At 39.7% G+C, this 11,135-nt stretch overlaps 1 protein-coding gene across 1 annotated transcript in view; it reads left to right on the top strand.

Annotated features, from left to right (window-relative positions):
• Positions 1-11,135, top strand: part of TMEM242 (transmembrane protein 242) — a 26,229-nt gene that overhangs the window by 3,728 nt on the left and 11,366 nt on the right. The window contains exons 2-4 of the mRNA XM_029962723.1: positions 3-120; positions 1,490-1,590; positions 7,318-7,455. Of these exons, the coding sequence (XP_029818583.1) occupies positions 3-120; positions 1,490-1,590; positions 7,318-7,455 (357 nt within the window). The remainder of the gene's footprint in view (positions 1-2; positions 121-1,489; positions 1,591-7,317; positions 7,456-11,135) is intronic.

Here is an 11,135-nt window from a genome sequence, read left to right as displayed (position 1 = left end):
AGAGGCGGCTCGTGCGGGCTACAAGCAGCGCTGCGGATTCCGTAGGGGAACAAGCCAGTGTCCCGGGCTGGATCCCAGCCGGCAGAACCGCGGTGAAGGCACAGCCAGAGTCTCCTGCGGGTAGCGCAGGGCACCGGGAGTACCTGCGGCGGGCTGGCGGCGCTGTGCGGCATGATACGATATTATAATTGTATTTTTATATATATATATTCTTATCCCGGCCGCTCCGATGTCTGCCGGCCGGGAACGTCCCGGCATCAGCCGGACAGGACTTGAGGCTGGAATGGACGTAGTCCCCCGCAGAGAAAAGGGTCTCGCTGAGGATGCTCATGGCGAGGCACTGCTCCCTGTTGCCACGCTCTTTGCCTACCCCTTGCAGTGCTTTTCTGCCTTTCCCAAGGAGGCCATTCGCGGCGCTACTCTTTGGGGAGAAATTAATTTAAGACCAGTTATTAGTTCTGAAGTCAGGGAAATGTCGGTTACTAAACCTGGAAATGTAAAACGCAGTAGACATGCAAAATTCGGCCAGCGTGCGAGGTCTTTATGCTCCCAGGCAGAATTTCATTGACATGAGTACTGGAAACTTGTTCATCACAATAATCAGATAAATAATTTTTTTAAAGCGAGACCTAACGTAAATGTGTTTTGCTACACAGTTCCTACTCAGACCATTTTTTAACTAGCTGGTACTAGGAAAGGGAAAACAGGGTGGGTATCAATACTTGCAAAGGAAGAACATGTAATACCCTGAAATTTTTAAAGTTTTATATGAATCAGGTGGGTTTTTACAGTTCACTAGGACTTTCCAAGCCTTTTCCTTAACAGTGGGCAGGTATGACTACACGTGCCTTTGGTGCAAGAGCTAGAAGGATTCAAGGTACCCCAAATGACTTTGGAAACACTGAAAGAGTGGAAAAGCAAGGGATGCTTTCTGTCTTGGGAAAGCTTCTGCTAGTGTAATTTTCTTTTTTCTTTTTTTTTCTTAAATGGCATTAGAACATAACATGAAGAAAGCTCAAGAATAAGCGTTGCTTATGTAAAGGTCTTCAGAAGTACAGGTGGATTTTCAGGTGACCATTTGAAATAACAAGTGATGCAACAAATAATTATATCTCCCTTTTGGGGAAGGGTGAGGCGTAGCCATAGAACAAGTCAATTTTAATAGCCTGTCTCTGGAGTGAGAGAAATGTCAAAGTACTGTGAAAAAGCATCCTGGGATTTGAATTATTATTTTTGTGTGTGTGTGTGGCTTGAAAATACATACACATGCCATTTTCAAAATGCTCTATTTCATAGAAACAATTCTTTTTCTTGCTATTTTGTCATATTAAGTTAACATAAAAAATGTAGATAATAGGACCTTTCCCTTCAACATGTGCTGACAGGTCTTAATTTTCCAGGTTTTATTTTCTAAACAGTTTTTGTGGGTTTTTTAGTTCCCCTTAAGTAACAAAATATTGATTTTTATTTCTTCAACTTTTTTTGACAGGTGGAATTTTTCTAGGTACTGTTGCTACGGCAGGAATGATAGCAGGTTTTGGCACCACACTTGCTATGACAAAAAAGAAGAACCCAGACTGGTTCAGTAAGGTTTGTGCCTTTTGAGCTGTTTTCCAATAGTGATATGCAGGAACTAATGCATCAAATGCTTTATAGATATGGTGATATGTGTGGAGTTTGGCAAAGTTGATGGTAAGAGCACCAGACTTAATTCAAGTGAGTAGGGGTAGGATTAACTTAAAAATCAATTCAGAGTTGGCACTGCTAAATACTTTAGTACTTGAGAGTAGCTGAAATACATAACACACTGTTTGCTGGAATTGTTTGCTGGAATCGTACTAGTGCTATATAATGGAATATAATTAATGGTTTGTTTTGATTCTGTGATCTGAACACACTTCAGGCATGAGCCTGTATCACCTCAGTAATCCAGTTCACTATACAGTGCCATAGTGCTACAGTGAATCTGGAAGAAAGGTAACTGCAGTAAGGATGGGAATGAGTAAGTAGAAAGCCTGTAAGCTGTGGAATAAGTAAGTGGAATCATTTAGTCAAAATTTAAGATCTCTTCCATCCCAATGTGTAAGGTGACTGATGAGAAAGAGTAATGGTTTGGTACTATGAGATCTTGATGGCCAAAATTAATCTCGTGCAGTTACTAACAGGATCCACTTGTGCATTCTGAAAAAGAAAATTGCTACCAGTTACATTTAATTGAAGGATATTTTTTCCTCCTAATGCTTTTTTATTGCTGAAAGTGTCAAAAACAGGCCCTTAAAATTGATCAGTCTTGTCTCCACCAAACTCTAAAATGCAACATGTATTACACATGTTCTTAGGGAATTAAGAAGTGATCAGTTATGTTTACTTTTAAAATGTTAATTCAGTAACATATCAAGTTAATTCAATGCATAGCAAGATAAAAAGGATTCTTCCATTGCTTTTTATATTAGAAACTTTGTATCTGATCATCCATTATCTCCTTTCTCTTGAGCACTGCATTTTTTCCAGCTTGCACGTGTTCTTGGGTGTCTGAGCCGTCCTATTACCACTGTGAAATTTACCAAGAGTGACACTGCATTGACATCCCAAGAATATATTTGCTGGAAATGGCATTAAGTGATATGTACCTTTGCTGGTTTAAAAGTAAACCGGTGGGAAAAAACCCAACTCAAGAGAGATTACAAGTCAGAGTTACAATTTACTAAGAGGATTACAATAAATACAATGATAGAGAGAAAAACTGGTTCTAACCCCCAAAGACAGATATATAACCCAGCACCCTGGGACAAGAACAGAATGGTGTTTGTTAGCCCCTGTGCTGAGCACCATAGGGGGCAAAGTAAAAGGAAAGGAAACCTGTTGGTCAGGACGATGATTGCAGTCTCGTCACAGTCCTGTTGAAGTCCTGGTCCTCCTCTGGATCCAACGAGTGGTACCAGAAGTCCCCAAACCCCAAGATTATACATGCTTAGGTTCAGGTGGGAATGCCCAGTACCTCCCCCAGGGTAGAGAGCTTCACAATGGGTGATGTAACTCCGTGAGTCATGGGATATTTTTGGAATCTGCCTAATATGCCAGTCCAGTATGGCCCTTTAGCAGAGATGACCCCTCAGGCTGGGTGTGAAGGTGGAATGCCTCCCTAGAGGGGAGTTATTGGTGTGAAGACAAAGAAACACTCCTCTGCCTCCAGGGTTCTTTAACACCCAACTTGTAGCCTGAGGTGTCAGGTGTGCCCTGGGCAGCTGCTGCAAACAATCCATTTATTAACAGTCCATCAGAAATGACATAGAGGATGTAGAATATACAGTTTTGGTTATACCCACATAGTGATAAACTAGTCCCAGCCCCTGTAACTAGGACAGTTCCATTTCAATTTTTGCTGAAAACTGTATTTGGTACTATCTGTGCAAATGAATTACAGTAGTTTGCTAGCAAAAATCTCTGATTCCTGGGCCCCTCAACTTAAATACTGCAAAATGTAGAAAGATACTTTTTTGTCAAGGTACATGTAAGTGAAAGGGAAGGCTAGACTTTGAGAATGGCTTAACTGTCTGTAGAGGCTCTCTGAGGTACCAGTGAGATTTTGCAGGAGCATTCTTACTTAAATTTATAGTTAATAACTTTTAATAATACATCATGTATAATAACAAAAACATAACTGTGAATAACTACAGATGATTGCATCCTTCTTAGATGTTCAATGCCTAAATACTATTTTTATTCATGTTAAGGTGAGGACATAGTTTGACAGGTACTTTAAGCCAACATCAACCAGCATTGGTGCTGAAAGAATTAATTCTACCAGCCGTTATTTTCTTGCAATTCATTCCTGTCCCTGTAAAGGCACCAATACTTGTGCTCCTGGGTTGGTGAGATTATCCTTGTTAATTCTGTGGGTTTTTTTGTTTCTTGCGTTAGTTTTAGTCCAAATTAATTTTATGATCCACTTCACTGCATGACTGCAGTGACTGTGCTGTCACAAAGTTAGGGGAAGGTTTGAAAGAATAAAAATGGTTGCTCAATGTTTGGGAAGAAATATGAGACCTATTCTTTCAGCATCTTTTCTAGCTCGTGCCATTTTTTCTGTCATTGAAATGGTGGCATGCAAGTCAGGTAGAAACAGGAACCAAATGTAATGCAGCCTGTGACAGATGTAAATAGTTTTATGGGAGAAAAAAACATAGCAATTATGAGGGGAACCTGTAGCATCGCAGCATCATGGCTTCATGACTGCATTCAGGCTTCCAGGAAGCAATAGTATGAGACTCTACTCTTGTAAAGTAGTATCAGTGTTACTGGCAAGAGATAAACCTGAAATTGCACCTACTGTACCTCCTCCATGGTAGTGAATTAAAGTAAATATAAGCATTTGTAGGACTGGTGCCCAAATTTACTTGAAACTGAGATTACATAATCCTGTTTAGTGATGAACCACTACAGAGATATTCAGTTAAGAAGTTACTGGGGAGGGAGCTGTTAAAATGAAATGCCCAGCTGCAGCAGCCTCCTTGTGATAAGTGTCCAGTGTTATCAGCATTTATCCAGGTGTTTAATTTTACAATAGATTAGGTCATACAAAACAGTGAACACACTGAATACAATCAACTAGAACAGTTAGGCACACTTTATTTTTAGGCACTACTTCCTTTTAGACACGCTATGCACAAGTTACAGGATCGAGGCCTGTGTCTTCTCCCACTTCCTACTTTTATCTTGCAGGAGAAAAGAAAAAGAAAAAACAAACAAAACCCTCAACACAAACAAACAACCCTTCCCTCCCCAAACCAAGCAAAAAACCAAAGATAGGAGCATATATTTGGAAAACAAATCAGCTAATTTGGCCCTGTATTTTCTCAGCCTGGTGTTTGGAAAGACTCAAGTATTGTTTAAAAGCATATCTTTTAAATTAAAGAATGTTAAAAGAAATACAGAAGCAGTAATGACAAAACAATCTGGACACAGAATAACGCATTTGTGAATAAAACTCAGTCCTCCAAAAAATGTTCTTTTGTTGGTGACTTTTTTTTTCCTATGCTACTGTTGTCCTTTTAATTTTTTTTAGCGTGTCGTTAATTAGCTTTCTTGATGCTTTAAACAGCATATCTGATAATCATATAACAAACTGTCCTGTTTACAGAAACCCTTACCTATGTACTTAAGTACCCTGAGGAATCAACCTGTGACTGAACCCTGTTTGACTGCTGTCAGTAAAACCAGATTGATTGTTTCTATTTACCACTATTTTTTCTGGGACAATCAAGCATTGAAATACTGTTTGTGTGGTTTTTTGCCAGCAATTTTCACAGATAATGACTCCTATTTAAAGATTCTGTGTAGAGGATATTTTTGTCCATTAATTTCCCATCTTCCAAATCGGAAAATTTTTTTTCTGCATGGTGTTATGTTATGTGTGGTTAGGCTATGGAAGCAGGAAAAATGTCAAGAATAATCATCACCATTTCAAATCTACTCAAAGTAGTCTCTACTGAAAGAGTTATAATAGTTCATTATCTGTGGTAAGGAAATAATAGGACCTGGTATTACAATGTGACTAGAGATCTTTGCTGTTTGTGTGTGTGTATGCTTACAGAGCATTGTTTTTCTTAACAGCTTCCACTTTGGGTTGTCCAAATTGGAATAAATAAGGGTCAAGATAAATCTACTTGAGCCCTTTGCAGGTGTGTGTTTGTCCTTGGGTAGTTGTGCCTATAGCTAAATCCTAGGGCAAATGTTAATGCTGAGGACTGTCGGAGGATCATTTTAACATGCCAATAAATACAAAGCCAAGAGGAGAAAAACTACTGATACTATTTGACTGAGCATAGTGGTAGACACCAAACATGTCTAATTGTATCAAAGAAGAAAGAGAAGCATGTAAAAAATGTAAAAAAGTTAAAGTCTTGTCAAGCAAAGAATACAAAAGATTTTCCCCCCCACTTTTTATAATGAATAAAAAAGTGCAGTTCTTTCACATGTTTGGAGGAAATTTTTTTGATCCTTCCACAAGTTAATTTCACTTTTCAATATTTTAGTCTATAAATGAAATAATACTTTATTGAATATAGTTGTATGTTTGCAGTCTTGTTTATGTTACCTCTGAGCAATAATTAGGTTTTTACTTACTTCAAGATACCAAGTAAGTAAGTAAGTAAGTAAATAAGTAGGACTGTTAACTTTTGTAAGGACTGTATATGCCCATCTTTAAGAGTTACCATCTGAAATTTGTGTTTCCATGTGAAGAACTGAACAGTGATCCTTTGGGAGGAAAAAAAATCCTCTTAATGACAGTTACCACTATGAGCAAGAGAATTATGTCTGTCTGACTGCTGTTGTGGGCTACAGAGATTGAACCTCTCCTATACCAAGTGGGCATTGTGAGATGGGCTCCGCTGTCTAACAATGAACATAAGGTGCACCTTTGATTGATGTCAGCCAGTGTGTGGTTTATGCCTTCGGAAGCTGCAGTATGCATCTTTGTTATGTGACAGGGAAAGTTTCATTGTGTTTGAGACCCCATCATGGCTGAGGGAGGCTCCATTCTTCTTGGCCTGAAGTGGCTTTTCCAAGTCACAGTGTTTTGTGTTTTCAGGACACGTCTCATGGCAGGCTTTTATGCAGCAGTATCTTAACGTGAGTTTAAAAACACCTACTCTTGTTTCTGACAAAAATGAGAAGTGTGGAAACTGCAGAGCATTTTCTGTGTTGCTTCTTGGTGAACTCTGCAGGGGGATGGCTTCAGTGTTGTCATTTGCTCTTTACAAATTTTTCCTAAGCAGTTTCCAGAGCTTCTTCAGAGTTGTAGCCCCTGGAAATTAGTCCCTGGGTTACCGGTAGACCCTCTCTGTGTCCAGCTGAAAGCTGCTCCTGTTCCTCCAGTTTCCTTATGTGCTATTTCAGAAGTGCAAATAACAACGTACAGGCGAATGGTTACCCCCAACAAAAGAGTACCAAAATCAATTATGTATAATGATTATGTTCAGACGTCACTGGCATAAGGGCTTGTGACTGGCTTTGATTCAGTTTTGTATTTTGATAGTGAGATAACTGAGTGTTGGATTCTTATTCCCACAAAACAGCTGACTTCAGCATTTGTGGGCAATTAAAATCATCCCCAGGTGGCACTGGCAGTCATGAAAGCTGCTCCTGGTAGGAAGGCAGCTCATCCAGCCCCTTGCTTGGCTCTTCAGGTCTGTTGGCCACGCTAGTACAGCTGGCAAATCAGGAAAAAGTCTAAATCACAGGTTAACTTTTTTAGTTCTTATTTTTTTTCCCAGTTATTGTTCACTGTCTTGAGCACTTTATTTTTGGTTCTAGGGCATTACTGCCACAGCTGCATTACCAGAGAGTGGTTCGTCACTGGCCTTACGAGCCCTAGGATGGGGCTCACTCTATGCATGGTGTGGAGTTGGATTGCTGAGTTTTGCCATCTGGAAGGCTCTGGGTGTGCACAGTGTGAGTATGATCCTCTCAACTACCATATTTTAACTTGGGTAATGCATCTTGGGATGGAATCTCTATACTACTTCGATCTAAGAGTTATACTTTCATTCACCACATTTAGAATGACTAACCAGAATGTGTGCATTCAAGGAAGGTGTTCTTGGATCTGCAAAAAATGGGATGTTTTAGGAGGAGACAATTTTGGGGGAGGAACGATTTTGTCCTGCTTTATATATATTTGCACAGATGTCTCAGATGCTTCACAAAAGAGCCAGTGTTCTAATTTAGAGATTAAAATAGTAGCTGCAAACTTTCTATATCCTTTGCTTATTGAATTGAAGGCTACCCCCTGAATCCTATCTTTAGAGCAATTGGTTTATTTGTGCAAGTTCTATTTTTTGCATCAGGACACTGAGGACATAAAAAGAATTGAAAGGAAACAAGCTTACTTTCTAGAAGGGGCGAGGGGACAGAAGATCGAGTATCATGTGCAATATAACGGTGGTCCATGACATGCCACATCAAGGCAAAGAAACTCGGGAAGCATCTGTACATCCCAAAAGGCTACGGCTATCTTTAGTAAATTGATTATGTTCCAATGTTTCATAATGTTGAGTGTGAACACTGAAGTTCATGTGAGCATTTTTGTTTGCCCCTAGTAATGAGCCATGACTTAAGAGTCCCCTGCAGCTATAATTTTGGCAGAGCTGTTTGCATCCTCTTTAGGACTAGGAATGAATAGACTTCCTTTATCGTACATGGCAAATTATTTATATATTCAGCAAAGAATATATAAAGAGGGAGGAAGAAGATGCTACTTCATCTCAGTACTGTTCTCATTAATACCTTTTTCAAGTTCTAATTTCTTGTCTACTCTGCTGACGTATCCTGTAGCTCACAATTTGAATTGCAGCATACAGCATTATACAGTCCTTTTTTTCCTTAGCTTTCAGTGTTGATTCTCAGTAGGAGCCAGTAAAGGAAGGCAAAATGCCAAAAAAGCATAGCAGGACATAGGAGGCAGCTACAACGCATTTTTAAACTGAAAGCCTCCACGTGAGACTGTGGTGGAATGTCAGAGAAGGGGGAAGAAGAGTGGGAATACTGGTTTGTACTCTGCATGCTGAACAACAGTTCACTCAGTTTATTGTCATTTGTGTCAGTCAAAAGGATTCACTTCACACTGTACTGCTGATTCTTATTTTTTGTTCTGGCAGAGTGTTTCTGGTCCTGCTGAAGGACAGCAGAATTTGATCCTAGTCTGCAATTTATGTTATCTGTTTCTCACTAAGCTAAATTTTTACTTCCCTGAGCAGTACTGGCCTAGACCCACAGTTACTGATTTTTCCTGTAAGGCTGTTTTTCTTGAGACTGCCTGATGGGGAACACCCACATAAGCTTGATATGGCTAAGCCCCTGGACAAGTCTAAGATGGGGCTTCTGGTTACTTGAAAGCAGTGGCTCTTGTGTCAGAAGCACACTGCAGGCATTTTAGAGAATTGTTGAGTGTTCCTAGTCAGAAAGCTTCACCTTATTATATTCTGTGTTGTGTTAGTGTTGAAAAGAGGAAACTGTATTTTAAGAGGCTCTTACAAATGTCTGTTGTTATTGGTTTCTATTGTGGAGTGCTTATGTTTCACTGTTGTGCAACGTGGGAATTGCAGATGGTGAAGGAAGTAAATTTCTGTCAAGAGGTGATTTGGAACAGCTCTCTGCTCTCCACTGACATATTTATTGCATTCACTACAGACTTCTAAATTTCCACTGCAGAAAGGAAGTGCATACAATAGTGCTATTTATTATTGCAGAATCAAAAATTAGCAATTTGTAAGTTTCCTATTTCCATGTTTCTTTTTCCTGTTTTACTATGTATCTGTTAAAATCAAAAATATATATGTTTAAAATTGTTTGAGGTTCAAAAGTAGAAGCATGTTATATTCTGACAAAAGAGGTTCATTAGCCTTAAAAATATAATTATAGAATAAATAATCTTTGATTTTTTTATTATTGTTTTCACTTTTTGCCTACTGCTTTAACACAACACTCAGGAGTAAACACTGGCTGTTGAAAGACAGTATTTATGTGCTTAAATGTCATCTTCCTGAACAGTCAAGATTAAATAAGGATTATAAGCTATCTAGTACGTCATTAGTTCTGGACTCTTAAACATATGCTCATTTTAAGAAGGGCCTATTTTTACGTGATATGTTTTCCTGTTTCAGGGGGACATTCTGCATTCTGATACTTTTGAAAATTCTTAATTGCTATCATGTAAGCAGAGATAATAGATTAATAGTCAGTTACAATAATGATTTTTGAGATCACTAATGCATATGTTGTGTCTAATTATTATTAGATAGGAACAAAAAATAAAGTTTTATTTTTGAGAAACTGAAGTTATCGCTGAGTGAAATAAAGTTTCTTTCCACATAAACTGTTCAGACCATGGAAGACACTGTAGATTTTGCACTAAGCTCAACATTTTCAAATGAACATTTTAATTTCTGTTAATCATTTTAAAAGGAGGCTCTTACAGATTCACCTGAATAAGATGTCTTGAGTCTTCAGCGCGGCTGAGTGCTGCGAATTCACTGGCTCTGTAGTACATGCTAGTTCCCAATACCTGTAGAATTTCAAGTCACAATTTCAAACCTAGCATTAGATACCAAGGTCTGAAAGCTATCAACTTAAGGTAGACTTCTGCCTCTCAGTGTGCTATACTCTATGTGACCTGAGGGGTGACTTGACTCATTTTGATGCCAGGAATCCGTGTGAACTTTACAGCTCTAGCAGCTGGATAGGGAAGAAGAGGTTCTGCCCAGTCTCTTCACCTTAACAGTAACGAGCTGCCCTTGGAACCTGCTAATTAGTGACCTGGTCCTGCTAAGCAGCAGCTTCATCTGGCAATATTGATAACATTATTGGCAGCTAATACAATCTCTTGATACTAAATTGTTTCCTTTGATATTAAATTATTAAGGACCATAACATTCTTATTGTAAGCACTGCAGGTGTTCATTTAGCAAACAAGAAAGCTGCTTTTGTTGCATATAGGAGTATCTCAGCTCCAGTGCTTTCTCAAATCCATTGCCAATTCTGTTCCTGTGACTAACTTGGTGGGATCTTAGTGAAAAAAGACTGTCACTTGCAGAATTTGAAGGGGAGCTCTAAGTCAAGTAATACTGAATTGTTAAGTATTTAATGCCTCAAGTCATCTGAAGGAGTAAAATACAGAAGGCAGAGTGGAAAATCAGATGTGATGGATTGGCAAAAATCCCACCACGAGGAGTAAGAGAGCAAGGAGATCTTGAAGCAGAACTGGTTTGGCCAGGAAAGCTATTGGGCAGTTTCATTCGTGGCTCAGAAGCCCGCAGCTGATGTTCATGTACACCAGGGCTTGGGCTGGCTGTACAGGAGAAGGATAGCAGAGCTGGTCCCTGAGTTTGGAGAAGTGCAGTGCAAGACGTGCGCAGCGCTTTTTGTGCTTTGGACACTGCACGTGCCAGCCACGTTCCAGTGTGAAACAGTGGGATGTGCAGACGGTGTCACTGAGTGGTCCTTGTGTAACCCGCTGGGAATCCCTTGAGAGCGTCCCGGCGCCCGCAGGAAGCGGTGGTGAGCGTCTCCCGCGCACCTGGGAGCGCAGAACTAAACCAGGAAGGCGCTGCTGCGCTCCAATCCCGGTTGGTTTA

This window comes from Manacus vitellinus, unplaced genomic scaffold (assembly GCF_001715985.3).
Source record: "Manacus vitellinus isolate BGI_N305 unplaced genomic scaffold, ASM171598v3 scaffold_4_pilon, whole genome shotgun sequence".
Taxonomy (NCBI): domain Eukaryota; kingdom Metazoa; phylum Chordata; class Aves; order Passeriformes; family Pipridae; genus Manacus; species Manacus vitellinus.
Note: the sequence above shows the minus strand (reverse complement) of the source record. Positions and strands in the feature narration are given on the sequence as shown.